Source organism: Phacochoerus africanus, chromosome 4, assembly GCF_016906955.1.
Source record: "Phacochoerus africanus isolate WHEZ1 chromosome 4, ROS_Pafr_v1, whole genome shotgun sequence".
Lineage (NCBI taxonomy): Eukaryota > Metazoa > Chordata > Mammalia > Artiodactyla > Suidae > Phacochoerus > Phacochoerus africanus.
The window spans coordinates 16,438,537-16,463,625 of record NC_062547.1 but is presented as its reverse complement, the minus strand read 5'-3'; the positions used below and the strand labels follow the sequence as shown (position 1 = coordinate 16,463,625).

The window sequence follows — 25,089 nt, the reverse complement described above, 5'->3', positions numbered from 1 at the left end:
TACTAAGCCGACACTGTTCTTTATAAAAGACAAACGGTATGGCCTGGCTGAGTCTAGTTGAACTACATCCCACCAGTGACATTTCTGTCCATTTCTCAGTGGAATATTCCTGGGGAGGATGAGCATCTCTAATGCTTGCTGAGGTCCAACAAATGTATCCCCCTTTCCTTACCTCAATGCCACCTGATGAAGTAAAAAGAAGCTTGGAATGTATTTTCCCTTTTAAATGGGTTCCATGTGGTCATGTGGTCTACGAGAAACAAGCTTTCTTGTGAAATTGAGTTCAGGAAGGTATCATCATTTTAATTAGTATATTAATAGACAAAGCTGTGGTGACAAAGTATACACCGCATGTCCAGAGTAATGCTTTCTTAGTTAGGGTCAAAAGAAAGGAAGATCCCTAAAAATAGAAAGAGAAATGATGCTATGTGAAAATTCCAGCTCCTCGCTGATACTCCCACCCTAAGCCATGGGATTTTCCCTCGAATTCATCAATCAAAAAGAATGCACTCAGGGGAGTTCCCGTCATGGCGCAGTGGAAACAAATCTGACTAGGAACCATGAGGCTGCGGGTTCAATCCCTGGCCTCACTCAGTGGGTTAAGGATCTGGCGTTGCTGTGAGCTGTGGTGTAGGTTGCAGACGCGGCTCGGATCCCGCATTGCTGTGGCTCTGGCGTAGGCTGGTGGCTACAGCTCCGACTGGACCCCTAGCCTGGGAACCTCCATATGCCGAGGGAGCAGCCCAAGAAATAGCAAAAAGACAAAAAAAAAAAAGAGAGACGAATGGAAAAAAACACCTAAAGTTTTTGTTTTCAAGGAAACATATTTGTACAGAGTGCCTATATTTAATGATCCATCAAAAACTTTCAAAAGAGGAGTTCCTGCTGCGGTACAATGGGATCAGCAGCGTCTTGGGAGTGCTGGGACACAGGTTCGATCCCTGGCCTGGTACAGTGGGTTAAGGATCCGGTATCACCACAGCTTCAGCTTGGGTCGCACCTGTGGCCCAGATCTGATCCTCCGCCTGGGAACTCCATATGCCCTGGAGTGGCCAAAAAAGATAAAAACAAACAAACAAAAACTAAAAAAAAACAAAGAGTAATTACTGTGATCACCTTACCTGTTTAGACTTCTATCAGTGTTAGCACCTTTCAAAGGCAGAAAGGGGTATATACTGCCACCAGATGGTAACAGGACTTCAGTTATGACCACATGGTCCAAAAGAAAATGTGTCCACCTGAAATCCATTTTGAATCTCAAAAAAAATCCCTTTTTTTTTGCTTGTAACAGCAGAAATTTATTTCTCACAGTTCCAGAGGATAGAAGTCCAAAGTCAAGGCACCAGTATGGTTGAACCCTCTTCCTGGTTCAAAGTCAGTAGCTTCTCATGAGTCCTCACTTGGAGGAACCCCAAAAAATTACTTCTATTAGTATGCATTTAGTTTATAAAGAAAAAAAACACACAAAGAACGAATGAAATTCCCTAAAAAAAAGAAAAGTATAAAGTACATTATTACTTCCCCCCATATCTTTAAACTTGTTGACAACTCTTCAGTGTAAAGTTGGTCTTGTCCCTCGACCGAACTGAAGTGCTGTTTTTCTACTTTTCCCTGATTTCATTCTCACAGTTCACTCTTGATTTAGTGGTCAAGATGCTTTGGGTGGTTTCTCCTGCCGCCTGAGATTTGTCACGTATGCACAGTTAAATTAATTATCTTCATTTGTCTTTTTTTTTTCTTTTAGGGCCGCACCCATGGCATACGGAGATTCCCAGGCTAGCGGTAGAATCAGGGCTACAGCTGCTGGTCTACACCACAGCCATAGCAATGCCAGCTCCGAGCCTTATCCATGGCCACAGCTCACAGCAACGCCGGATCCTTAACCCACTGAGTGAGGCCAGGGGTCGAACCCACAACGTCATGGTTCCTAGTCGGATTCATTTCCACTGTGCCACGACGGGAACTCAGTCAGTTAAGGATCTGATGTTGCCATGAGCTGTGGTGTAGGTCATAGACGTGGCTTGGATCCCGTGTTGCTATCTGGCACAGGCCGGCAGCTGTAGCTCTGATTTGACCCCTAGCCTGGGAACCTCCATATGCTGGGCATGGCCCTAAAAAACAAACACGACTCTAGCATGTTGAAGTGACAGGCTGAAGCTGGCAGGTGGTGCTTGGTGTTTGCGAGGGATATAAAATCTAAAATATCTATCCACACAAGATTACGCAGTTAACCAATCAAAGGGAACAATCTGTTGGAGAGAAAGAATTTTAATCAGTGAGTTAAAAAACTTACATACTGTGTTGAACATAATAGACGGAACACTGACCTCCAGGATATACATATGGGAATACCGCACCCTGAGCAAACCTGATCCATCCAAGTCTGACTGCGCGGTCATCACTAAAGAGCTTTGAGGCAAGACCTTTTAATTTAGCAAACTACCACAGTATGTTTAAAATAGAATCTGCTCTTTTAAAATTGACTTGCACATAATTTTAGAGAGAATATCTATTGCTTAAACTGAGGTGTGTCTGTGTTGTAATTTCATGAGCGCACTTCAATTTCTGATAAGGGAAGGTTTTGGATACATCACAATAAAATTTCACTTTATGAAAAAATAATTTGCATGAACAAATAATGCATCTTGAGAGCATGCACATAGCGTGAGGACAGTGCATGATGGACACACAACATAGAATACCACGAACGAACACAGTTCCCTAGCATCCAACTCCCTTTGTTACACAGCGTGTCTAACCCAAAACACAGCAGGGAATCGCCTGTGTGGCATGGCCCAGACACCTTAGGGATAGGTGTATATGTGCAAGGACGGGCATACCGTTGTGGCCGTGCGGCCTCTCTTTGTGGCAGGATATCTGTCCCTGGCCCAGTTTGGCTTCATATCTGGAGCTGACTCTTGGCTGGGGTTTGTGCTTCTTTTTGGAGAGTATGATACTGTAAATCCTGGCTTCTCTCTCTGTGCAAACAAGATATAGAAGTTGAATCATTTTATGCTGAAATTCCTAAAGTTATAGCTAAGGATGGGCCTGGTTTTACAAGGAGTTAGCAAGAAATATTTGCATTTCCCCCCAAATACCAAAGCGGCTGACTTTGTTATAGGGGAGAGGTGAATCAAGCATTTGCACTAGTCCCTGAGAGAGCCAAAGAAAGGTCTGCGGACAATTTTTTTTTTCTTTTTGCTTTTTAGGGATGCACCCATGGCATATGGAGGTTTCCAGGCTAGGGGTGGAACAGGATCTACAGCTGCCAGCCTACACCATAGCCACATCAATGCCAGATCCAAGCCATGTCTGTGACCTATACCACAGCTCATGGCAACGCTGGATCCTTAACCCACTGAGCGAGGCCAGGGATCAAACCTGCATCCTCATGGATGCTAGTCAGATTTGTTTATGCTGAGCCACGATGGGAATTTCTAAAACTCTACTCTTTAAAAAATGGAAGTTAAATGCCTACATCTCTGTTACAAGAATACTAAACTAGAAATTTTAAGAAAATGCAGTAAAACAAAAGGTTTGGACGGCATTTATCTACTACACTGGGTTTCACTGAATCCCTAGTTACATGTTGCAGCCTAACTCGCACGTTTCAGTTGTGGGATATGGTTTTAGCCATACACAGACAACTTGCAATGGGATGCCGAACAAGGATAGGGGACAGTCATGGCTTATCCATGTGTCAGGACGGAATCCCCTTTCATTTGACTTTACGCCTCTCTTCACTGCTCTCAGTCTTTGTTGCATCGTGGTGACTGGACTGTCTACCTTGTTACCCCTCCCAGGAGATCATGGCCTTACAGGAGGGCTCATGTCGTAGAGTCCTCCCTCAAAGGGCCCCACACAGTCAGTTCTCTGTAAGGAACTGACGGGTAAATGAGAGCATCATCCTGCAAATTCCCCGGCAGCAGGCTTGGGAAGACGGCAGGGACTTCCCTTGGAGAGAACTGTCCATTCTACACCTAGTGCACCTATGCTACCTCGTGGTCCTCAACCTTTGCTGCACCCAGACACGCATGAGCAGCGCTTTCCCACAGATACACCCACGGCTACTCGAAACCACAGCTTTCCAGCTGTTTCTCTATTTTCACTCCCTTTCAGGAAAAAATATTCAAGTGCAAATGAGCAAGAGAGATGTTTCGACAGGGATAAACATGAATTCATTCTAACTTAATTCTTTTAAAAAGCAAATCATGGAGTTCCTGTCATGGCTTGGCAGAAATGAATCTGACTGGCATCCATGAGGATGCAGTTTTGATCCCTGGCCTTGCTCAGGGGTAAGGATCCGGTGCTGCCGTGAGCCGTGGTGTAGGTCACAGACATGGCTCGGATCTGATGTTGCGGTGGCTGTGGCATAGGGCAGTGGCTACAGCTCTGATTTGACTCCTAGTCTGGGAACCTCCATATGCCACAGGTGTGGCCCTAAAAAGACAATAAAATAAAAATAAAATAAAATAAAATATAAAAGTAAAGCATTCAAAAACCTTGGTGATCACTGTAACACTGGACGCAAGGCACACCTCACAAGTGACAGTGGCACCTGTTTGTTGTTAACATCTCCTAGGGTGGAGAACCGCTGGATTCACTGCCACTTTTTACCTGACATGCTGCCATGGAATCACAGAGTAATAGCTGCCTAACAGATGTTTGCTGAAATAAAACTAAATTCCCCAAGGGAATTTTTTAGCCCTGAGTGGGCCTCCTCTGTTCTGCGGTACCTTATAGTCTGTGGCCCAGGCTGGTCAGGAGGTTTGTAACCTGAGGTTGCAGACTACCTCAGATGTTCACTGGAGCAGAATAAATCCAAGAAGGTGGCCTTTGGCTCACCACCCCTCCAAATCATATAATACATTTGAAAACCAAATAAAAATGCTACACATTTGTATATGTATATATAAGGAGAAATACCTGCATTCTCTCCTTATTCTTAGTCGAAATCAAGGTGGTCATATTTGATGAGTCCAAAGAGGTGCCTCTGTCTCTTCCATTTAACTGTGACTAAAATAAATGAACAGATTCTCATTAAATTTTCCACATTCATAAATGTGATTATATAGAGCACATGCTAAGTGCTTTTTATTCCTGCATGTTGATTCACTATGCTACCTCTGGCATGAAAAAAGAGGCAGAACACAAACAGAGAGTAATTTAAAAAAAAGAAGAAACTAGTATTTATTGAATGACTACCATATTTCAGGCATTTTCACATGGGTGAACATGGATGGAGGGCGTTAAGCTAAGTGAAATTAGCCAGACAGACAAATAACTGCGTGGCATCACTTATAAGTGGAATTAAAAAAAAAAAAAAAAGTAGTTCCCATCGTGGCTCAGTGGAAACAAATCTGACTAGCATCCATGAGGACACAGGTTCAGTCCCTGGCCTCTCTCAGTGGGTTAAGGATCTGGCGTTGCCATGAGCTGTGGTGTAGGCTGCAGATGCGGCTCGGAACTGCTGTTGCTGTGGCTGTGGTGTAGGTCGGTGGCTACAGCTCCGATTTGACCCCTTGCCTGGGAATCTCCATAAGCTGCAGGGGCCACACAAAAAACCAAAAAAAAAAAAAAATCAAACAGAGAGTACAAAGGTGGTTGGCAGGTGCTTGGGGTTGGGGAAAATAGGGGGAGGGAAGTAAAAGGATATAAACTTTCAGTTATAAGATGAATGAGGTGTGAAGATCTAATGTATAGCATGGTGACTATAGCCAATAATACTGTTGTATAATTTAAATTTGCTGACAGGGCAGGACTTAGAGAGTTCTCACCAAAAGAAAAAAAAAAAAAGAGGTAAATATTTATTTGAGGTGATGGATGTGTTAATTAACTAAATGGTGACAATCCTTTCTCGATGTATACGTATATCAAATCATGTTAAAATATATTACCAAAAAAAGTTTAAATAATTTTTCCATAAGCGAGTTAAAAAAAAAAAGAGTCAAGCAAAAACACTACCTCATTCACCCTTTGTTTTTCATTTTTCATCATTGAAGAACTGGCATTCTCTGAATTTTTGAAAAAAGCAGGCTGTTTTTGCAGAGTAGAAGCAAACCCTGCCCTTTCCTAGAAGGAATGCAAAGAGAATGTTTTTCGATTGACCTATTGCAATTAATCTCTCATAATCAGCCCAATTCACCCAACAGTAAAACTCCCACCTCTGAAAGCATTTTCATCTTTAGAAAGCAGGGGGTATGGTGTGGGTGTGACAGCTAGGAAGGAGGTATCCAAGCGTCCTTGGCCTGGACCAGGCCTGGTCCCTCAGCCACCCAGCACCTCTGAACCAGTGCCAGCCACCACTTTTCCAGTACCACCTCTTTCCTCTGGAAACCCAGACTTGCTGTGCTAGAGGGTAGTGGAGGACTAGTGGGCCAAGCTGAGATCTGCTCAGGGATGTCCAGAGGACCCATGGAAGAGCTCTGAAACCCAAATAGAAAGCTTCCCCCGGGCCCATTTCCCACTCCCTTTCTGGTTTAGACTAAACCTTGACCCCCGGTCCTGCACCCTCTGTGGAACACTCTTTAACCAGACAGTAGACGCAAGTAGCAGAGCTTTCTTACTGGGGCATCTTCTGCTAACTTTGACTCCTTCATCAAATTATTTTTTTGATACTGTTTATTTCTCTGCTTTCTAGACTGAAGTGGCTTCCTTTTTTTCTTCTTATACATCTTCTTCTTCTGACTCAACTGTTCCAGAAAGTAAAGAGAAATTAGTCATTGAAGGTGCTAGAGGTAAGCCCAGCCATATGTAGCACTCTTTACACACACCACTCAAGACACAATGGCTAACCCAGGATGTGGGCCCTCAGTGTTGAATTGCTGGTTTGGAGAACAAAAAAACAGTTCAGTTACCTCATTACCAGAGACCCTTCCCTACTTAACACCCCCCAAATCCCACTATTATAGACACACTGCTAAAGGGGCACCTATACCAATAACTAAATATCTGTGATATAAAATATGAAACCAGATTACTTATGGTAATATTGTCAGGTACAGATAATGCTGATTATTAGAAGTGTGGTTAATAGATACAGTTTGGTTGCTACCACAAGGTGGCTTTAATAATTAAACAAGTGAAGCTCAGGGCTAATTTTCCAGGTATCTATTTTCTGGTGAAGCTTATACTGATGTTGCTGCAAATCCAGCTGAAGAAATTGTAGGGTCCAGTCTGCTTTGACTGCCTCCTCCTGACACAGCCTTAAACTCACCCTATGATGAAGATATTTCCTAATACAACTAATAAATCAGGTGCATAGTGAACCAAAACAAGTATTTTGCTATTTCTAAAGCTCTTATATCATCTGTGTAAGAAAAAGTCTGTGAACAGATGGTGCAAAAAAGCAAATTACTTAATATACGGAAGCATAAAAAACTATCTAAGAGAACATGAACAAAGAAACACTTTTTTAAAAAAGTATGGGTCATTTTTCAAAACCTCCATCTCTTAACACGAGAATGTTAAACTTTTTAACCCTCCCCCAACCCCCACTTTTAGGTAACTTCGTAATAAAAATGGAGTCCTCACTCCCCCGCCCCAGATTTAAAAAGCCAAGTTATAAAGGACGAAATGAACAACTCCAAGGCAAGGCAGCCAGTTAGGATGCTACTGTTACATTTTCTATAGATCTGAAGATGATTGAAAATTCCCCCATATTAGCCAGCAGTGCCAAGCTTTTTAAAGGCTGCTCCTTCTTGGATGTAAGAGTCTCTGTAATCTCACCTCATCTGCTATGTTCAGCAGGTGGACAGGAAGCCCATCGGACAGGGAGCTGTCAGAACCACTGGTGCTGTTTCCAAAAGGAAAGCAAAAAGGGAAATACCTGTTATTAATGTTGAGGATGTATAACATTTGCCAGACCAGTTGCATGGGATTAGGAGTCCCAGTTTGGTATTTTTCCTGTATTGTTAAGTTGTTTGTTTGTTTGGTCTTTTTAGGGCCACACCTGCAGTAGATGGAAGTTCCCAGGCTAAGGGTTGAATCAGAGCTACAACAATGCCAGATCCAAGCCGTGTCTGCAACCTACCCTGCAGCTCAAGGCACTGCTGGATACTTTAACCCACTGATGGAGGCCAGGGATCGAACCCTCATCCTCATGAATGCTAGTCAGGTTCTTAATCCCTTTGACAAGCAAATCCATTCATTCATCCTGAACACCTACTGCATGCCAGGCAGTGCACCAGGCACAGGAAATGGAGATGAAGCATGTGGCAAAATAAATACTGGACAGATGGGCAAAGCTGCCCTTGGCAGTGATTGTGAGAGGCTGCAGGAATCTTAATGAGCAGCCTGAGAAGAGCAGAGGACTGTGATTTGTTTGACATCAGGGGCTTGGTCTCATTCATACCTGTTCACCAATACCAGTTCAGAGAGCAAGGATCTGACTAGGTAATCTAAAAATGTGTTGAATATACAAATAAATATATTTGATAACAAAGAATCTATAGGGCAGAGATTAGGAGTATTACTTTTATCACCCCAATTCTCCCTTCAAAAGTTTTGGATGCACATCTAGACTGATCTAAAGTCCTCCCCACAAACTGTCCCCTCCCCCTTTCTTCAAAGACAAGGACGAATGAGGACTCAGATAATCCACCCTTTCTTCTTTTTCGTCACGTCTCCTGCTCATGTCACCTTGTGTTTTCCCCTTTCCTGGGGTGCGTTATGACATGTCCTCCATCTATAAAAAATGTCTTAGGCACAAAACTCAAATCTCCTGGGAAAAGACAGCACTTCAAACCATTCTCTTGCTCAGCCCCTTTCATTCTGTTCATGTCTGCCCCCTCCCCTCAGCATGCAATGAGAAGCCCCACAGCAGGACAGCAAGAAGAAAGCTGCCTCTTCTCTGATCTAATTCCTAAACCCCTGTTCTCGCAAGGCTTTTCTACTCTGAGGAGCAGCCTTTTAGCCCACTAGATAATAGCCTCCACAGTCTCTTTTGGAGATCACAGAAAACTCACAAAAGGGATAAAAGTATTAGATGCAGTAGGCCCCAGAAAATGTTGAAAACCATGTATGTGCGCACACAAAGCAAACTCAAACTGGGCTTGCACACGCGCAGTCTGCTCTTCTGTATGACAGTGAGAAGGGACAGGCTGGAGCCCCACGGAAGCTTGTGACAGCCAGCTTCCCAACGCAGAGGCTGGAAAACTGGGTTCACAATTCCTTTTTTTTTTTTTTTTTCCAGCCACCTCACAGTCTATGGAGTTTCCTGGGCCAGGGTTCAGAACCGAGCTATACCTGTAGCTATACCACAGCTGCAGGAATGCCAGATCCTTAATCCACTGTGCGGGGCCAGGGATTGAACCTGCATCCCAGGGCTCCAGAGACGCTGCCACAGCTGAACTCCTGGGTTCACAATTCTTTTTTTTTTTTTTTTTTGGTCTTTTTGCCATTTCTAGGGTCGCTCCCATGGCATATGGAGATTCCCAGCCTAGGGGTCTAATCGGCGCTGTAGCCGCCAGCCTACACTAGAGCCACAGCAATGGCGGGATCCGAGCCACGTCTGTGACCTACACCACAGCTCACGGCAATGCCGGATCCTTAATCCACTGAGCAAGGCCAGGGATGGAACCCGCAACCTCGTGATTCCTAGTCGGATTTGTTAACCACTGAGCCACGACGGGAACTCCCACAATTCTTAACAATAATTTCAGAGTATCGCTGCTGAGCCAGTCAGAATGCAGGCAGGCTGCTTCTGAGTTGATTCCCCCAAGCCCTCTATGTCTGAGTTGATATGCAGAGTGCATTTTGTTTTTGAGGCCGAAAGTGAAGAGGGGTTGGTACAGTGGTCCTGGGGGTTAGGCAAAGGATTCTGGGAGAGTGCAAGAGGCAGCATGGTGAAGAGGGCACCCTTCCTGGCCTGAGGGTCTGTTTAAGGTTCCTAAGGAGACATTTGGGAGACTGAGCCAGCAGAACTACCTTAGCCCAGAATCAGTGTGCCTCACAAGAGCGGGTGAAGAGCCATCCCCTTCCCACTGCCCATCACAGATACAGTGCAACCTCTAGCAAAAGGCCCGCATGCCCAGCCCAGAAACCTTCTGACCGGGGACAGCTGGTTTAGGAGGCTGGAGTGGAAGGTGTTTGGGCATACCTGTGAAATATCCCCGACCTGGGGCTTCCTGAAACATCTGTGGAGACTATGAGAGTGGACCTGAGATCCTCCATACTAAGTGAATTCAACCAATATTTATTGAACTCTCCCTATGTGCCAGGTCCTGCTCTAAGTGAATGAGATACAGAGATGAAAAAAATAGGAGTTCCTGTCGTGGCGCAGTGGTTAACGAATCCGACTAGGAACCATGAGGTTGCCGGTTCGGTCCCTGCCCCTGCTCAGTGGGTTAACGATCGGGCGTTGCCGTGAGCTGTGGTGTAGGTCGCAGACGCGGCTCGGATCCTGTGTTGCTGTGGCTCTGGTGTAGGCCAGTGGCTACAGCTCCGATTCGACCCCTAGCCTGGGAACCTCCATATGCCGCGGGAGCGGCCCAAAGAAATAGGAAAAAAAAAAAAAAGAGAGAGAGATGAAAAAAATAAAGATCTCTGACCTTCTGGAACCTACATCCTAGTAGGGGGAGATGGACAAAAATAATAGACACAACAAAGACATAGGTGATTCAGAAGGTGGTAAAATGCTACAGTAAAAAGCAGAGCATGTAAAGAGGTTGTGGAATGGCAGGAGGGTGAAGGCAGTGCAACAGTGCAGTATGAGAGTGACGAGGGTTGGCCACACCGAGAAAGCTGACGTTAAAGCAAAGACTTGGAGGAGGTGAAGGAATTAGCCATGGGAATATCTGGGGGAAGAACATTACAAGCAGCTGGAACTGCTAGTGCAAAGGCCCTGAGGTAGAAGAGGGCCTGGCGAGTCGGGGGAAGAGAGGGGAGGCCAGTGCAGCTGTAGAATGTGAGGGTGGAGGTCACAGAGCTATCAGACAGCTAAATCTGTAGCCTTGTAGGTGACTGTAAGGTCCTTGACTTTGTGTCTGAATGAAGTGGGGCAGCCACTGAGATATTTTATTTTATTTTATTTTATTTTATTATTTTTTTTTTAAAAAAGAAGTATTAGGAACTTCTTTTTTTTAAATTATTTATTATTATTTTTTTCCCACTGTACAGCAAGGGGGGTCAGGTTATCCTTACATGTATACATTACAATTACATTTTTCCCCCCGTCTTTCTTCTGTTGCAACATGAGTATCTAGACAAAGTTCCACTGAGATATTTTAAACAGAGGAATGACATGATCTGATTTCCTTTAAAAGAATCACTCCCCTGGTTTTCTTTTGGCCACGCTAGTTCCATCTTAGTCTCGTTTGCCAGCTCCTCCCTGTCTCTTTAACAGCTTGAGGCTGTGGTATGCAGCTCAGACTTGGTCCTCTTCTTCTTTTTTTTTTTTTTTTGTCTTTTTGCCATTTCTTGGGCCGCTCCCACGGAATATGGAGGTTCCCAGGCTAGGGGTTGAATCGGAGCTGTAGCTACCGGCCTACGCCAGACCCACAACGAGGGATCCGAGCCGCGTCTGCAACCTACACCACAGCTCACGGCAACGCTGGACCCTTAACCCACTGAGCAAGGGCAGGGACCGAACCCGCAACCTCATGGTTCCCAGTCGGATTCGTTAACCACGACGGGAACTCCTGGTCCTCTTCTTTACTCTATCTGCACTCACTCCCTTGGATCTCATCCACTCTTAAGGTTTGTTTGTTTGTTTGTTTGCTTTTGCTTTTTAGGGCCACACCTGTGGCACATGGAAGCTCCCAGGCTAGGGGGTGAATCTGAGCTGTAGCTGTCAGCCTACAACCACAGCCACAGCAGTGCCCACGTCTGTGACCTACACCACAGATCACAGCAATGCCAGATCCCTAACCCACTAAGCGAGGCCAGGGATCGAACCCACATCCTCATGGATACTAGTTGGGTTCAATGGGAACTCCCCACTCTTAAGGTTTAAATGCCATCCATCCCATGATGACTCTTTGTTAGACCCCTCTCCGCTGAACTCCACACTCACATACCCAATGCCTATTCAATATCTCCATGTAGATGTCTAGTAAACATCTCAAACACGCCCAACACTAGATTCCTGATCTTCACCACCCCCCAACTTTCTTCACACCCTTCATCTTCCCCATCTCCATCAAAGGCAACTCCAGCCAACCAATTATGGAGTCATTCTCTTTCTCTCATGTCTCAGATCCTACCTGTAAGCAAATCTCAATGTCTGAAACTTCAAAATATATCTAGAACCCAAGCAACTCCCACACCCCAAGCACTGCTCCTCAGGTCTGAGCCACCCACACATTTCTCCTGTATTATTACAAGAGTCTCCAAATGAGGGTCTCGCTTAGACCTTTCCTCTTTACAGCCCCAGTGTTCCTCCTGAAGCTAAAACCCAAGTCAGATCGTGATACTTCTCCACTTAAAACCCTCCAAAGGCTTTCCTACAAGGCTCTACAAAAACTGCCTGCCCATCTCTCTAAACCCTTTCTAGCACCTAGAAAAGAGGCTTCAAAGAACAGGCACTCAATACGTAGTTGCTGAGGGAATGAAATGTATTTAAGTGTCCCACGATTTATTCAATATTTTGCACCTGAGGTTCAAAGCCAACGAAACAACATAATTAAAAAAAAAAAAATAGATCTTTTTGCTTTTTCTTTGAAATGAAGTTTTTTACCTGGATTCGATGTCAGACAAAGAGATGTCACTCCAACTTCCTTCTAAATCCATATCTTGTCCAAATTCTTTGAATTTCTTATGGATTTCCTGTTGTAAGAGCTCTTTAAGCTCTGCTAGACACTGCATGAACTGTGGAAGTGAAAAAAAGAACTATTAAAAAATTTTGGGGGGCTACAACTGTGGCAAACAGAAGTTCCTGGGCCAGGGATCAAACTCACACTGTAGCAGCTACCTGAGCCACAGCAATGATAATGCCAGATCCTTAATCTTCTGAGCCAACAGGGAACTCCTAAAACGAACTATTTTTGATTATCCATTTATTTTTTTTCATCAGATATTTACTAAGTATATGCTGAAAGGCACTTTATTTACTTACTGCTGAGGATATAAAGATTAGTAAGCTGTAACCTCTGCTACTAAGGATGTGTTAACAATAAGTTACATGAGCTGTAGGAACAGACAGAAGTATTTTTAGAGCAGAACATCAATGAACACAGCTTCAGCCACTTTTCCCTGGCTATAATAAACTTCTTGAACAATGCAAAGATCAGATTCATTCTATCTCTTGGAGTAGCAAGGAAGGAAAAGGTAGAATGGTGTTGTGTTGTTCAGATTTTGGCCTTCGGCAAACATGATTTAACAGGCCTTATGCTGTGGTCAAATTTTCCTTTAAGAATTTTCCTTTTTTTTTTTTAGGGCTGCACCCTCGGCATATGGAAGTTCCCAGGCTAGAGGTTGAATCAGAGGTACAGCTGGCAGCCTAACCCATAGCCACAGCAATGCCAGATCTGAGCTGCGTCTGCAACCTACACAACAGCTCGTGGCAACACCAGATCCTTAACCCACTAAGTGACCAGGGATTGAACCCGAATCTTTATGGATATTAGGTTCATTACCGCTGAGTCACGACAGGAACTCCATTCTTTAAGAATTTCCTGGAGTTCCCATCGTGGCGCAGTGGTTAACGAATCCGACTAGGAACCATGAGGTTGTGGGTTCGGTCCCTGCCCTTGCTCAGTGGGTTAACGATCCCGCGTTGCCGTGAGCTGTGGTGTAGGTTGCAGACGCGGCTCGGATCCCGCGTTGCTGTGGCTCTGGCGTAGGCCGGTGGCTACAGCTCCGATTCAACCCCTAGCCTGGGAACCTCCATATGCCACCAGAGTGGCCCAAGAAATAGCAACAACAACAACAAAAAGACAAAAAAAAAAGGTTCCTGGGCCCGGGGTAGAATCAAAGCTGTAGCTACTGGCCTACGCCACAGCCACAGCAACACCAGATCTGAGCCCCATCTGCAACCTATACCACAGCTCACGGCAACGCCAGATCCTTAACCCACTGAGCAAGACTAGGGATCGAACCCCCGTGCTCATGGATGAGAGTCAGATTCGTTTCCGCTGAGCCACGATGGGAACTCCAAGAATTTTCTAATTGAACAGTTGCATCCAGAGTGGTACATGTCATGTGTTCCCAGGACTGCCATTCCAGAGAGGGTAGGAGAGAGAGGTTATAGACCATGAATACAGGCTCCCTTTTATGAAGGTGAGTGATGTAAATAAAACAAACAAACCACAAATAGAGTTCCCTAGTGGCTCAAAGGTTAAGAATCGGACATTGCCACTGCTGTGGCTCTGGTTACTGCTATGCTGTGAGTTCGATCCCTGGCCCTGCCATGGGTGCAGCACAAATAAATAAATAAATAAAAGAAAATGAGTGATGAAAGGAAATAGAAATAATCTCCTGGTAAAGCAAGGTCAAAGGAAGTCTTTATGATTTAGGATGAGAGTACTTGAGAATATCTGCATTTGAGGGGATGAAGAAAAGGAAAAAACTGAGGGCACAGAAAAGAGAAGTTATAGGTAATTAATGGGGCAAAACCTCAGGGGGGCCATAGGGGAGGTTGGCAGGTACACAAAGGGCAGGGATGTTTCTTTCTTTCCTTTTTTTGGCCACACCTGTGATATACTGGAGTTTCCAGGGCCAGGGATCAAACCCAAGCCACAGCAGTGACCTCAGCCACAGTAGTGACAATGCTGGATCCTTAACCCACTGAGTCACCAGGGAACTCTTTTTTTTTAGGGATAGTTTTGAGAAGAGAAAGGACATGTAATTTTCTGAAACAGGAGGAAGGGAAGTAAGAATTGGAGGTGCCACAGGGAAGCCTAGAAGTGAGGGAGAGGTGTGAAGGGAAGCTGGCACACTGGGCTCTATCTTCTTGGGGAGTATGAGGTCTTATCATTTGCTGAGAGTAGGCAGGCTGGGGCTTTCCTATTTTCTTTGATTATAAAAACTTCAGAAAAATAAAGATTGCCTATAATCTTACTAGGCTGACTTCAGACACATGTGAAACATCACAGTAACATCACTACGTTTCTCTCTCTCTTTTTTTTTTTGGATTTTTTTAGGGCCGCACCTGTGGCACGTGGAGGTTCCCAGGCTACGGGTCGAATCGGAGCTGTAGCCCCTGGCCTACACCACAGCCACAGCAACGCCAGATCCAAGCTGCCTCTGCAACATATACCACAGCCCATGGTAACACTGCATCCTTAACCCACTGAGTGAGGCCAGGGATCAAACCTGTGTCCTCATGGATACTAGTCAGGTTCCTTTCCGCTGAGCCACGACAGGAACTCCCCACCATTACATTTCTTGAAACCCCATTTTCACCTTGGTTCGGTCAGGATCACAGAAATCCAGAAGGGTGTCACAGACATGATAACCTAGGGACGTCAGATCCTCAGTGGTAAAGTGAGTGTCTCTTTTATTGCCTGGGGAAAAAAAATCCATAACACTTCTTATTAAATCTTAATGAGCAAATGCAAGTCTAATCTATGAATATCTCAGTAAAAACCCCACTTCTGAGTCTAGAATATTACGCTCCTGGATAGGGTCTCTCTCCTAGTTCTAGTCTGATGCAGGAGCATCCATCTTTGATGATGAATAAGTCTACAATCATGATGGCTATAATTACTGAGGTTTGTTTTGTTTTTGGCCACGCCCATGGCAAGCAGAAGTTCCCAGGCCAGGGATCAAACCTGCACCATAGCAATGACCCAAGCCACAGCAGTGACAACACTAGATTCTTAACCTGCTGACCAGGGAACCTCTATTTACTGAGGTTTTACTTTGCAGTAGCATGATGCCCAGTGCTTTACATGCACTATCTTATTAAGTAGTACCTGTAATGCAGGTGCTATTATTATTACCGCTTAAAAGAAATTCAAACCCAGATCCTCCTAATTTGGAGGACCGGAGCAACCTCTATGCTATACTTCCCCGTCAAGTATTATATTTCACACTCATTCACAATAGCCAAGACATGGAGACAATCTAGATGTCCATTGACAGAGGAATGGATTAAGAAGATGTGGTATATATACACAATGGAATTCTATTCAGACATAAAAAAGAACAAAATACTGCCATTTGCAGCAACATGGATAGAACTAGAGACTCTCATAGTAAAGTAAGTAAAAAAGAAAAAGACAAATACCGTACGATATTACTTATATCTGGAATATAATATATGGCACAGATGAACCTTTCCACAGAAAAGAAACTCATGGACTTGGAGAAGAGACTTGTGTTTGCCAAGAGGGAGGGGGAGGGAGTGGGATGGACTAGGAGTTTGGGGTTAATAGATGCAAACTATTGCAATTGGAGTGGATAACTGATGAGATCCTGCTGTATAGCACAGGGAACTAAATCTAGCCACTTGTTTGTTTTTTGTTTTTGTTTTTGTCTTTTTTCTAGGGCTGCACCTATGGCATATGGAGGTTCCCAGGCTAGGGGTCCAATTCGAGGTGTAGCTACCAGCCTACGCTAGAGCCACAGCAATGGAGGATCCCAGCCGAGTCTGTGACCTACACCACAGCTCACAGCAATGCCGGATCCTTAACCAACTGAGCAAAGCCAGGGATTGAACCCACAACCTCATGGTTCCTAGTTGGATTCGTTAACCACTGAGCCACGACGGGAACTCCATAACTAGTTGCTTGTGATGGATCACGATGGAGGATAATGTGATAAAAAGAATATATATATATGTATGTATGTATGACTGAGTCACTTTGCTGTACAGTAGAAATTGACAGAACACTATAAACCAACTATAATGAAAAAAATAAAAATCATTAAAAAAAATTTCACACTCACATTTTGGGTTCTCAAATTTAGAATTAAGGCACAGACAAGAAAATCTTCTAGGTCAATTATCTCCCCAACATTCAAAGGGATTTCATGTCCCCAACGCTTCGCTTGGCTTTCCCTTGCCATGCTGGCCTAGGATATACAAAAGAGAGCTTACCCAGAGTGGACCCGCCAAAGGTAGACTCCATGGTATAGCTGTTCAGGATCCCCATCCGCCACATCACAACTCGCCCTGTTCCTTCTTTACACTTTTGGACTTTAAAATTACAACTATGAAAAGAGAACTAAAGAGAAATCCAAACCCTCAGTTAACTATAAACTGGCAAATATAAGATGTCTAAAATTGACTAATATGATAAAAATGGTGCCCCTGGCCTCTGTATATTACTTCCTAACATATATTCCATAAAATACAAATTCTAGAAGTTCCCCTGTGGCGCAGCAGGTTAAGGGTCTAGCGTTGTCACTGCAGTGGCTCAGTTCACCGCTGTGGTGTGGGTTTAATCCCTTCCCAGGAACTTTCACATGACATGGGCACAGTCCAAAAAAAAAAAATTGAGCATCTAAGGGATGTTGATAGATATTACAGAGGAAAAAATGAGTTCTTCAGTCATGTGGGTCAGGGAGATAAAGATTTAACGAAACTAAAAAGACATCCTCTGCAGGACCTCCCAGAGCATTTAATACGTAACTGTGGACTGTGATCCTCCAAAGGGGAGAGAGGATATGATTTTTATTGCCAATGAACCCTTCCTTCCTTTCCTCAGGGACTAGGATTCCTTGAACGCCTCTTTGGGAATGCTGACTTAACTTTAGCATTCAAGGCACTAGGAAGTCTTCCTCGTATTTATTTTCAGTCCCTCCCCAACTTGGACCCTCGAAACTAGCTGAGTTGATTCTCTGTGATTTGTGTATGCCTCAACCCTATAACCTCTGCCTTCAACTCTCCCGCTCCCTCACACTGACGTTCTAGGCTTGGAGTTCAATATCCTCCACTGTCTTTCGTGACCACCCCAGCTCTTTCTTCCCTTGGAGTTTGTAAACACATCCCTGGTACCCATCCCCACCTACCCTATCCTGCTGAAAATGCTTTACAGTTGCAAGGCATCTCACTACCAGTGATTTCTACATTGTGCTCTCTGGAATCCAGGGGTTCTATGAGAAGCCTCGGGGCACCCCTGCTGCAAGGACTGAGAAGGAAGCAGGACAGGCAGGGTTCCAAGCCTCACCTCGCTTCCATGAGTGTAGCTCTGCTCTGAATTGCTTTAAGTACTGGGTTCTGGATGGGATTTCATTTGAAGAAAGAGATCCTTGGATAAAATTGGAAGTTTGAAAAAAGAAAAGAAACAAGAAAGGAAGGAAGGGAGGGAGAGAGAGAGGAAGAAAGAAAAGCTTCCTCTTTCTTTCTTTCTTTCTTTCTTTCTTCTTCTTTCTTTCCTTTCTTTCTTCCTTCCCTTTTCCTTCCTTCCTTCCCTCTTTCTTTCATTCAACAAATAAGAGTAGCAGATACAAAACATTTGTCGTAAGAGTTCCCATAGTGGCTCAGAGGAAACGAATCTGACTAGCATCTATGAGGACACAGTTTCCATCCCTGGATTAAGGATCTGGCATTGCCATGAGCTGTGGTGTAGGCTAGGCTACAGCTCCTTTTTGACCTTTAGCCTGGAAACCTTCATATGCCTCGGACTTGGCCCTAAAAAGACCAAAAAAACCCCCAAATTTTTGTCCTATATCTTTCTTTTTTCTGGCTTTTTTGGGCCCCACCTGTGGTATATGGAATTTCTCAGGCTAGGGTTGAACTGGAGCTGTAGCCGCAGGATACGAGCCATGTCTGTGACCTACACCAGAGCTCACGGCAATGCCAAACCTTTAACCCACTAAGCGAGGCCAGGAATCGAACCCAAGTCCTCATGGATACTAGTTGGGTTTGTTAACACTGAGCCACAATGGGACTCCTTTCCCATATCTTATGTGAGAGAATTTGCACTATCATTTAAATACTTTTCTAAATCCAACTTAATTTCTTCTTTCCAATGACAGTTACATTTTGTGAATCTAATTATGATACTGAACACCAGCTTCTAAATTAATGCAGATACACAGAGGTGACCCTTAGTTTGGGAACTGCCATATGCCACAGGTGCAGCTCTAAAAAGCAAACAAACAAACAAACAAAAGCCCCATCTTTGTTGAGATATAATTCACATACCATCAAATTCACACATTGAAAATACACAATGTAATGGTTTAATTATATTCATAGAGGTGTGCGACCATCACCACAATTTAAGTTTAGAACATCTTCATTACCCCCAAAGAAACCCAGAGCCTCTTAGCAGTCATGCCCCAAGCCACCGGCCCGAGGAAATCACTAAACTACTCTGTCTCTATAGATTTGCCTCTTCTGAACACTTCATAGGATGGAATCATATAACATGTGGCCTTTCGTGTCTGGCTTCTTTCACTTATACAATGTTTTCATTATGCTAATACTTCCTTAGTTCTTTTACTGACAAATAATACTCCATTGTATGGATACACTACATTTTAAGTTATCTTTTCACTGGTTGATGGACATGAGTAATTAATTCTTTTTTTTTGTCTTTTGTCTTTTTTTTGTTGTTGTTGTTGTTGCTATTTCTTGGGCCGCTCCCGCGGCATAGGGAGGTTCCCAGGCTAGGGGTCGAATCGGAGCTGTAGCCACCGGCCTACGCCAGAGCCACAGCAACGCGGGATCCGAGCCACGTCTGCGACCTACACCACAGCTCACGGCAACGCCGGATCCTTAACCCACTGAGCAAGGGCAGGGATCGAACCCACAACCTCATGGTTCCTTAGTCGGATTCGTTAACCACTGCGCCACGACGGGAACTCCATGAGTAATTAATTCTTAAAGCCACACATGCTTCTAAATTCTTGAAGTCCAGGTTGCTGGAATTTACCCAAGATAATGAGAGATACAAAGTGGCCAATCAAGCACTGCATATAGGAAGCAGTAAGTGATCCTTCTCCCTTAGTCAATGGACATAAAATTACCAAATGTGCTTACCTTGTCTGGTGCATTTTTGCTTAACATTAAAGGAAAGACTCGCTCATGAAGCCAGAAATTGCGATCGTTGTTACTACAGCCATACAGGAAAATATTGTTCTTACGGCTGTGGCCATGGAAATCACAATACAAGAGAACCTCCCGTTCTTCAAGAAGTCTGTTTGGAGGGGAAAACAAAGGGCTCAGTGAGTACACAAAGGCATGAGAATATCAATGATCATTTGGAGTCTCTTCCTTAAGAATGTCTGTTGAGGAGTCTTCTCGTGGTGCAGTGGGTTAAGGATCCGGCGTTCTCACCGAAGTGACTGAGGTTGCTGCTGCGGCTTGGGTTTGATCCCTGACCCGGGAATTTCCACTGACCACCACCAAAAATAAACAACCCCCCCAAAAAAACAAAAAAAAATGTCTGTTGATACTGCCCCCCTCCTAAGAAAATTTCAACTCCTAATGACCTTCAAACGACACTATCCCAACCTCAACCCCTTGCTGGGAACATGGCACCAGCATTACTTGATGGAAGAATCAGGGGGACATGAGGGAAAAGTCTGTGTGGAGAGGGATGATGGGTAGGCCTTGTGTAAGCTGACGAGGAAGAGGAGAGAATGGACTAAAAGAAAGCCCACTCTGGTGTAGAACTGTGGAAAGAGGGAGAGCTGTAGAGTCTGTACCTGCAGGGAGGGAAAAGAGCCAAAGGAAGCCTTTTCATTCAGTCTTCCAAACATCATCACCTTCTCCTTGACGGTGATGATGAGAACAAAAAGGTCACACATGGACAGTGTGTGGGGTACCGTGCCAAAGAGATCACGTGGATTATCTCAATCCTCACAGTAACCCCCCAAGGTGGGTATTATTATCCCCATTCTACAGATAAGAAAGCTGAAGGTTAATCACATCCCCGGGTCATAGAACCAGTCAGCAGTAAAACCAGGTCTCCAACCCATGCCTGTGTGACTCCAATACAGGCTCTTAGCCATTGTGCCTGCCAACCCAACCAACACGGCTCCCAGCCGCTGACACAGATAAGGTGAGAAGGTGCATGCGTCCACATAGCCTCATGTGCTGCAGTTTCATTTCCAGGGAAGTGGAATCTCCTTTAACATAGTCTTCAACTGCTTTTTAAAAGGCTTGGAAAATGAGGATTGATTCATTATTCTTTCCACATAAGAGGCAATATAAGATGGTAGTAAGGAACTCAGACTCTGCGACCAGAGAACTAGCGGTATGACCTTGGGCAAGTCATGCAACCTTTCTGGGCCTGCATTTTCCCAGCATATACAAATTGGAGATACTGACTGTGCCAGCCTCGCAGGGTGAACACGAGGATTACATGGGTCATGTGTAAGCACTGAGGATACTGCCTGTGCTACATAAACACTGACTAATGGTTAGGTACTATTGCTATTATCATTACACAAGCCTCATCATAAAGACCTATAACTCTCTGACTTCTGACCTTTTCCATTCAATCATTTCACTTCTAAGGGAAAGGGTTCTAGCTGAAATGTTACCTGTTTAGTTTCAATCCAAAGATAAGGAGTTCCTGTCGTGGCTCAGCAGTTAACGAACCTGACTAGCATCGTGAGGATGCGGGTTCGATCCCTGGCCTCAATTAGTGGGTTAGGGATCCGGCATTGCCATGAGCTGTGGTGTAGGTTGCAGATGCGGCTCCGGATCCTGAGTTGCTGTGGATGTGGCATAGGCCAGCTGCAGCTCCAACTGGACCCCTAGCCTGGGAACCTCCATATGCCGCTGATATGGCCCTAAAAAAAGGACAAAAAAAAAAATCTGAAGATAAGACATGATTTAAAAGTTTGAAAATGATTAGGCCCATGTGGCTGCAAAGACTGTGGCCAAAGCCACACCCAATTCCTATACCATGAGAAGAGACCTCAAAGCATTAGATGGTGCCGACAGTATTCAGAAAAAGACCAACCAAAAAAGGCCTCACCTCTTGATCATGTTCCTGGTATGCCAGATGCATGGGAAAGACTCCTTCAGAATGGTTTTATAATGCCTGTTCAAGTCCCTTCCAGCCAGCGAACACCTGTAATTCCCCACGATCACGCCATCTGGATTTAACATGGGAACCACTTTGAAGATAAAGATATCTCTGAGGAGCTGAGCATCTGGGGAGTTGCTGAGGATGAAGTCCAAAAAGCCTTTCATAATCCAGGAGCCATTACTTTCCCCAGGGTGCACTCTGGCTGTCAAGACCACAGCTTTCTTTGCAGCTGCTTCTTGAGGGGTCCGGGCTGGGTTGGTGATGGTGAGCAGGTAGACGGTGTTTCCCGCTAGGCTCCTGCATAAAGTTCGGAGTTTGCAGAACTGAGATTGGACAGGGCTGTTTGCCACTGACAGGAGGAAGCATTGCAAGTCAGTGTAGGTATATGGGTAGAAGTGTGCAAAGAAGCAGGTGTCCTGGTCATGTGGAAACTGAATGGTCCACGTGAGACAGTACAAGGGTTGCTGCCCATCATCTGTGTTGTTCCGAAAATACTTGATTTCCTTTCCTTCTCTCCTCCAGCCAATGCTGTGGGTGCTGGCATCCAACTGGGAATACATGAGTGGCTTCATCCCTAAAGTATAGAGGCTCTTGGATTTTAGCAAGTTGACAATGGTGAAGCGATAGGTGGCATCTTTTCTGGTGTTCTGAACTCGAAAATAAAACCATTGAGTGTGCTTACTCGTGTAGAGGTCAGTTCGCAAGGTGAGTTCATACTCATAGGTGTCTCTGTAATAGCGAACACAGAAGAATATCTGTCTAACTTTGCACGACCATTAAAAAAAAACAAATATGGGGAGTTCCCGTCATGGCGCAGTGGTTAGCGAATCCGACTAGGAACCATGAGGTTGTGGGTTCGATCCCTGGCCTTGCTCACTGGGTTAAGGGATCCAGTGTTGCTGTGAGCTGTGGTGTAAGTCGAAGACGAGGCTTGGATCTAGCATTGCTGTGGCTCTGGTGTAGGCCGGTGGCTACAGCTTTGATTCGACCCCTAGCTTGGGAACCTCCATATGCCGTAGGAAGTGGCCCTAGAAAAGGCAAAAAGACAAAAAAACAAAACAACAACAAAAAAAAAAGAAAGAAAAAAACAAATATGGGAAAATACTGTTTTCCCCTGACAAAAATAGGATTTTTCTTTAAAAAACAAAAACCTGCTACATTAAACATTTATTTTCTAATTTCCCCAGTTTTTACATATAAGGCTGTCAGGAACATGAGGAAAGAAAGTTTACTTGGGGTGGGATAGGAAGAGTCTGAAAATTTACACCGCTGCACAGACTGCATGGAAGTCCTGTGAGTTTCTTGGTATCTTCCTAGAGTATCAATAGCAGTTTCTAAGCACTTCGACATATTTCTCTGAAACACAATGAACAGCAGTGAAGCCAGAGCCCTCCCTTGGCTGTTACCTATGTCCTGGATGTCATCACTGTAGAGGGGACCTATAAGCCCTCTGTGTTATTTTTATTTTATTTTTTGTCTTTTTGTCTTTTTTAGGGCTGCGGCATGTGGAGGTTCCAAGGCTAGGGGTCTAATGGGAGCTATAGCCGCCGGCCTACACCACAGCCACAGCAATGCAGGATCCGAGCCACATCTGCGACCTACACCGCAGTTCACGGCAACACTGGATCCTTAACCCACTGAGCGAGACCAGAGATCGAACCCGAAACCTCATGGTTCCTAGTCAAATTCGTTTCCGATGCCCCATGACGGGAACTCCTGTGTTATTTTTACACCTGACCATTATTTGAAGATGAGGGGGCATCTCAGGAATGCCTTCACCTTGTTGAACTTGAAGAACACAAAATACACATGCCAAAAAACATGAAAAGGTATTCACCCACGTGTGTAATTAATGAAGTGCAAATTAAAATTGGAAGTCATTGGATTTCCCCAACGTGGCTCAGTGGAAGTGAATCTGACTAGTATCCATGAGGATGAAGGTTCGATCCCTGGCCTGGCTCAGTGGGTTGGAGATTCACTGTTGCTGTGAGCTGTGGTGTAGGTAAAAAATGAGGTTCAGGGAGTGCCCGTCGTGGCTCAGTGGTTAACGAATCCGACTAGGAACCATGACGTTGGGGGTTTGACTCCTGGCGTTGCTCGGTGGGTTGGGGATCTGGCGTTGCTGTGAGCTGTGGTGTGGGTTGCAGACGTGGCTCGGATCTCAAGTTGCTGTGGCTCTGGAGTAGACTGGCAGCTACGGCTCCAATTCGACCCCTAGCCTGGGAACCTCCATATGCCACAGGAGCGGCCCTAAAAAGCAAAATAAATAAAATATAAAATAAAATAAAATGGGAGGTCATTTCCCCTCCATCTCAACATCATTCCAGTGCTGGGAAGCAGCACTCTCACAGGCTGCTGAAGGGGAATGCTGATGGCAATATGAAAACAACCAGCAATTCTCAAGAGATTAAACCCTGGCCCAACAATTTCATTTCTAGAATTTACCACATAAACCCACAAATACTTAAAATATAAATTTATAAGGGTATTAATTCATGACGCAAAAAATTGTTAACATCTTAATTTTGCACCAGTTGGAGACAAGATAAATAAGGTATGGAGTATCTATACAATAGAACAACATGAACTATTAAAGATAAGGAGATACACCTCTGATACCGCCATAGAAAAATACCTACTGCTCAGTGGGTTAAGGATCTAGCGTTGCTGTGAGCTGTGGTGTAGGTTGCAGACGCGGCTCGGATCCACGTTGCTGTGGCTCTGGCGTAGGCCGGTGGCTCCAGCTCCGATTCGACCCCTAGCCTGGGAATCTCCATATGCCGCGGGAGCGGCCCTAGAAAAGGCAAAAAGACAAAAAAAGAAAAAAAAGAAAAAGAAAGAAATTGGGAGACCAGAAGAGGAAGCTCTCATGCCCTGTAAGGATAGCAGAGCCCAACAGGAAGAAGAGGCTTTTTCTTTCCTGGCAAGGGTTTGGCCAATGAAAACTCAGGGGCCTTTGTTTACTGGAGCCTCCCACTTCCTTTTCTCAGTGAAAGCCTCCTCCCTCTCTGCAGCACCGGACTTGCACGTGGCTTCCTTGGCTTCCCTGGTTGCGTATCCCGAATTGCAATTCTCTGCTGATCCTGAATAAGCGCATCTTTTCTGGAAAAATAGCTCAGTCTGTTTGCTTCAGGTCAACAATACAGACTTAAAATGCGCACTAATTTCTTTTAGAAGTAGAAAAAAACATTTTACATACATTTTTATTCTGGGG

The 25,089-nt window shown here is 44.6% G+C and overlaps 1 protein-coding gene across 7 annotated transcripts in view; it reads right to left on the bottom strand.

Annotated features, from left to right (window-relative positions):
- Nucleotides 1-2,250: 2,250 nt before the first annotated feature.
- Nucleotides 2,251-25,089, bottom strand: part of AGBL2 (AGBL carboxypeptidase 2) — a 38,433-nt gene continuing 15,594 nt past the window's right edge. For 6 of the 7 annotated variants that reach the window (XM_047775718.1, XM_047775721.1, XM_047775717.1 and 3 more), the window contains 10 exons: nucleotides 21,822-22,604; nucleotides 19,874-20,030; nucleotides 16,982-17,108; nucleotides 15,343-15,443; nucleotides 12,677-12,807; nucleotides 7,729-7,795; nucleotides 6,567-6,692; nucleotides 5,965-6,072; nucleotides 4,927-5,016; nucleotides 2,251-2,978 (listed from right to left, as the gene is read on the bottom strand). In XM_047775718.1, the coding sequence (XP_047631674.1) occupies nucleotides 2,805-2,978; nucleotides 4,927-5,016; nucleotides 5,965-6,072; nucleotides 6,567-6,692; nucleotides 7,729-7,795; nucleotides 12,677-12,807; nucleotides 15,343-15,443; nucleotides 16,982-17,108; nucleotides 19,874-20,030; nucleotides 21,822-22,604 (1,864 nt within the window). In that variant the 3' untranslated portion in view covers nucleotides 2,251-2,804. The remainder of the gene's footprint in view (nucleotides 2,979-4,926; nucleotides 5,017-5,964; nucleotides 6,073-6,566; nucleotides 6,693-7,728; nucleotides 7,796-12,676; nucleotides 12,808-15,342; nucleotides 15,444-16,981; nucleotides 17,109-19,873; nucleotides 20,031-21,821; nucleotides 22,605-25,089) is intronic. The other variant, XM_047775722.1, reaches the window with a different exon arrangement.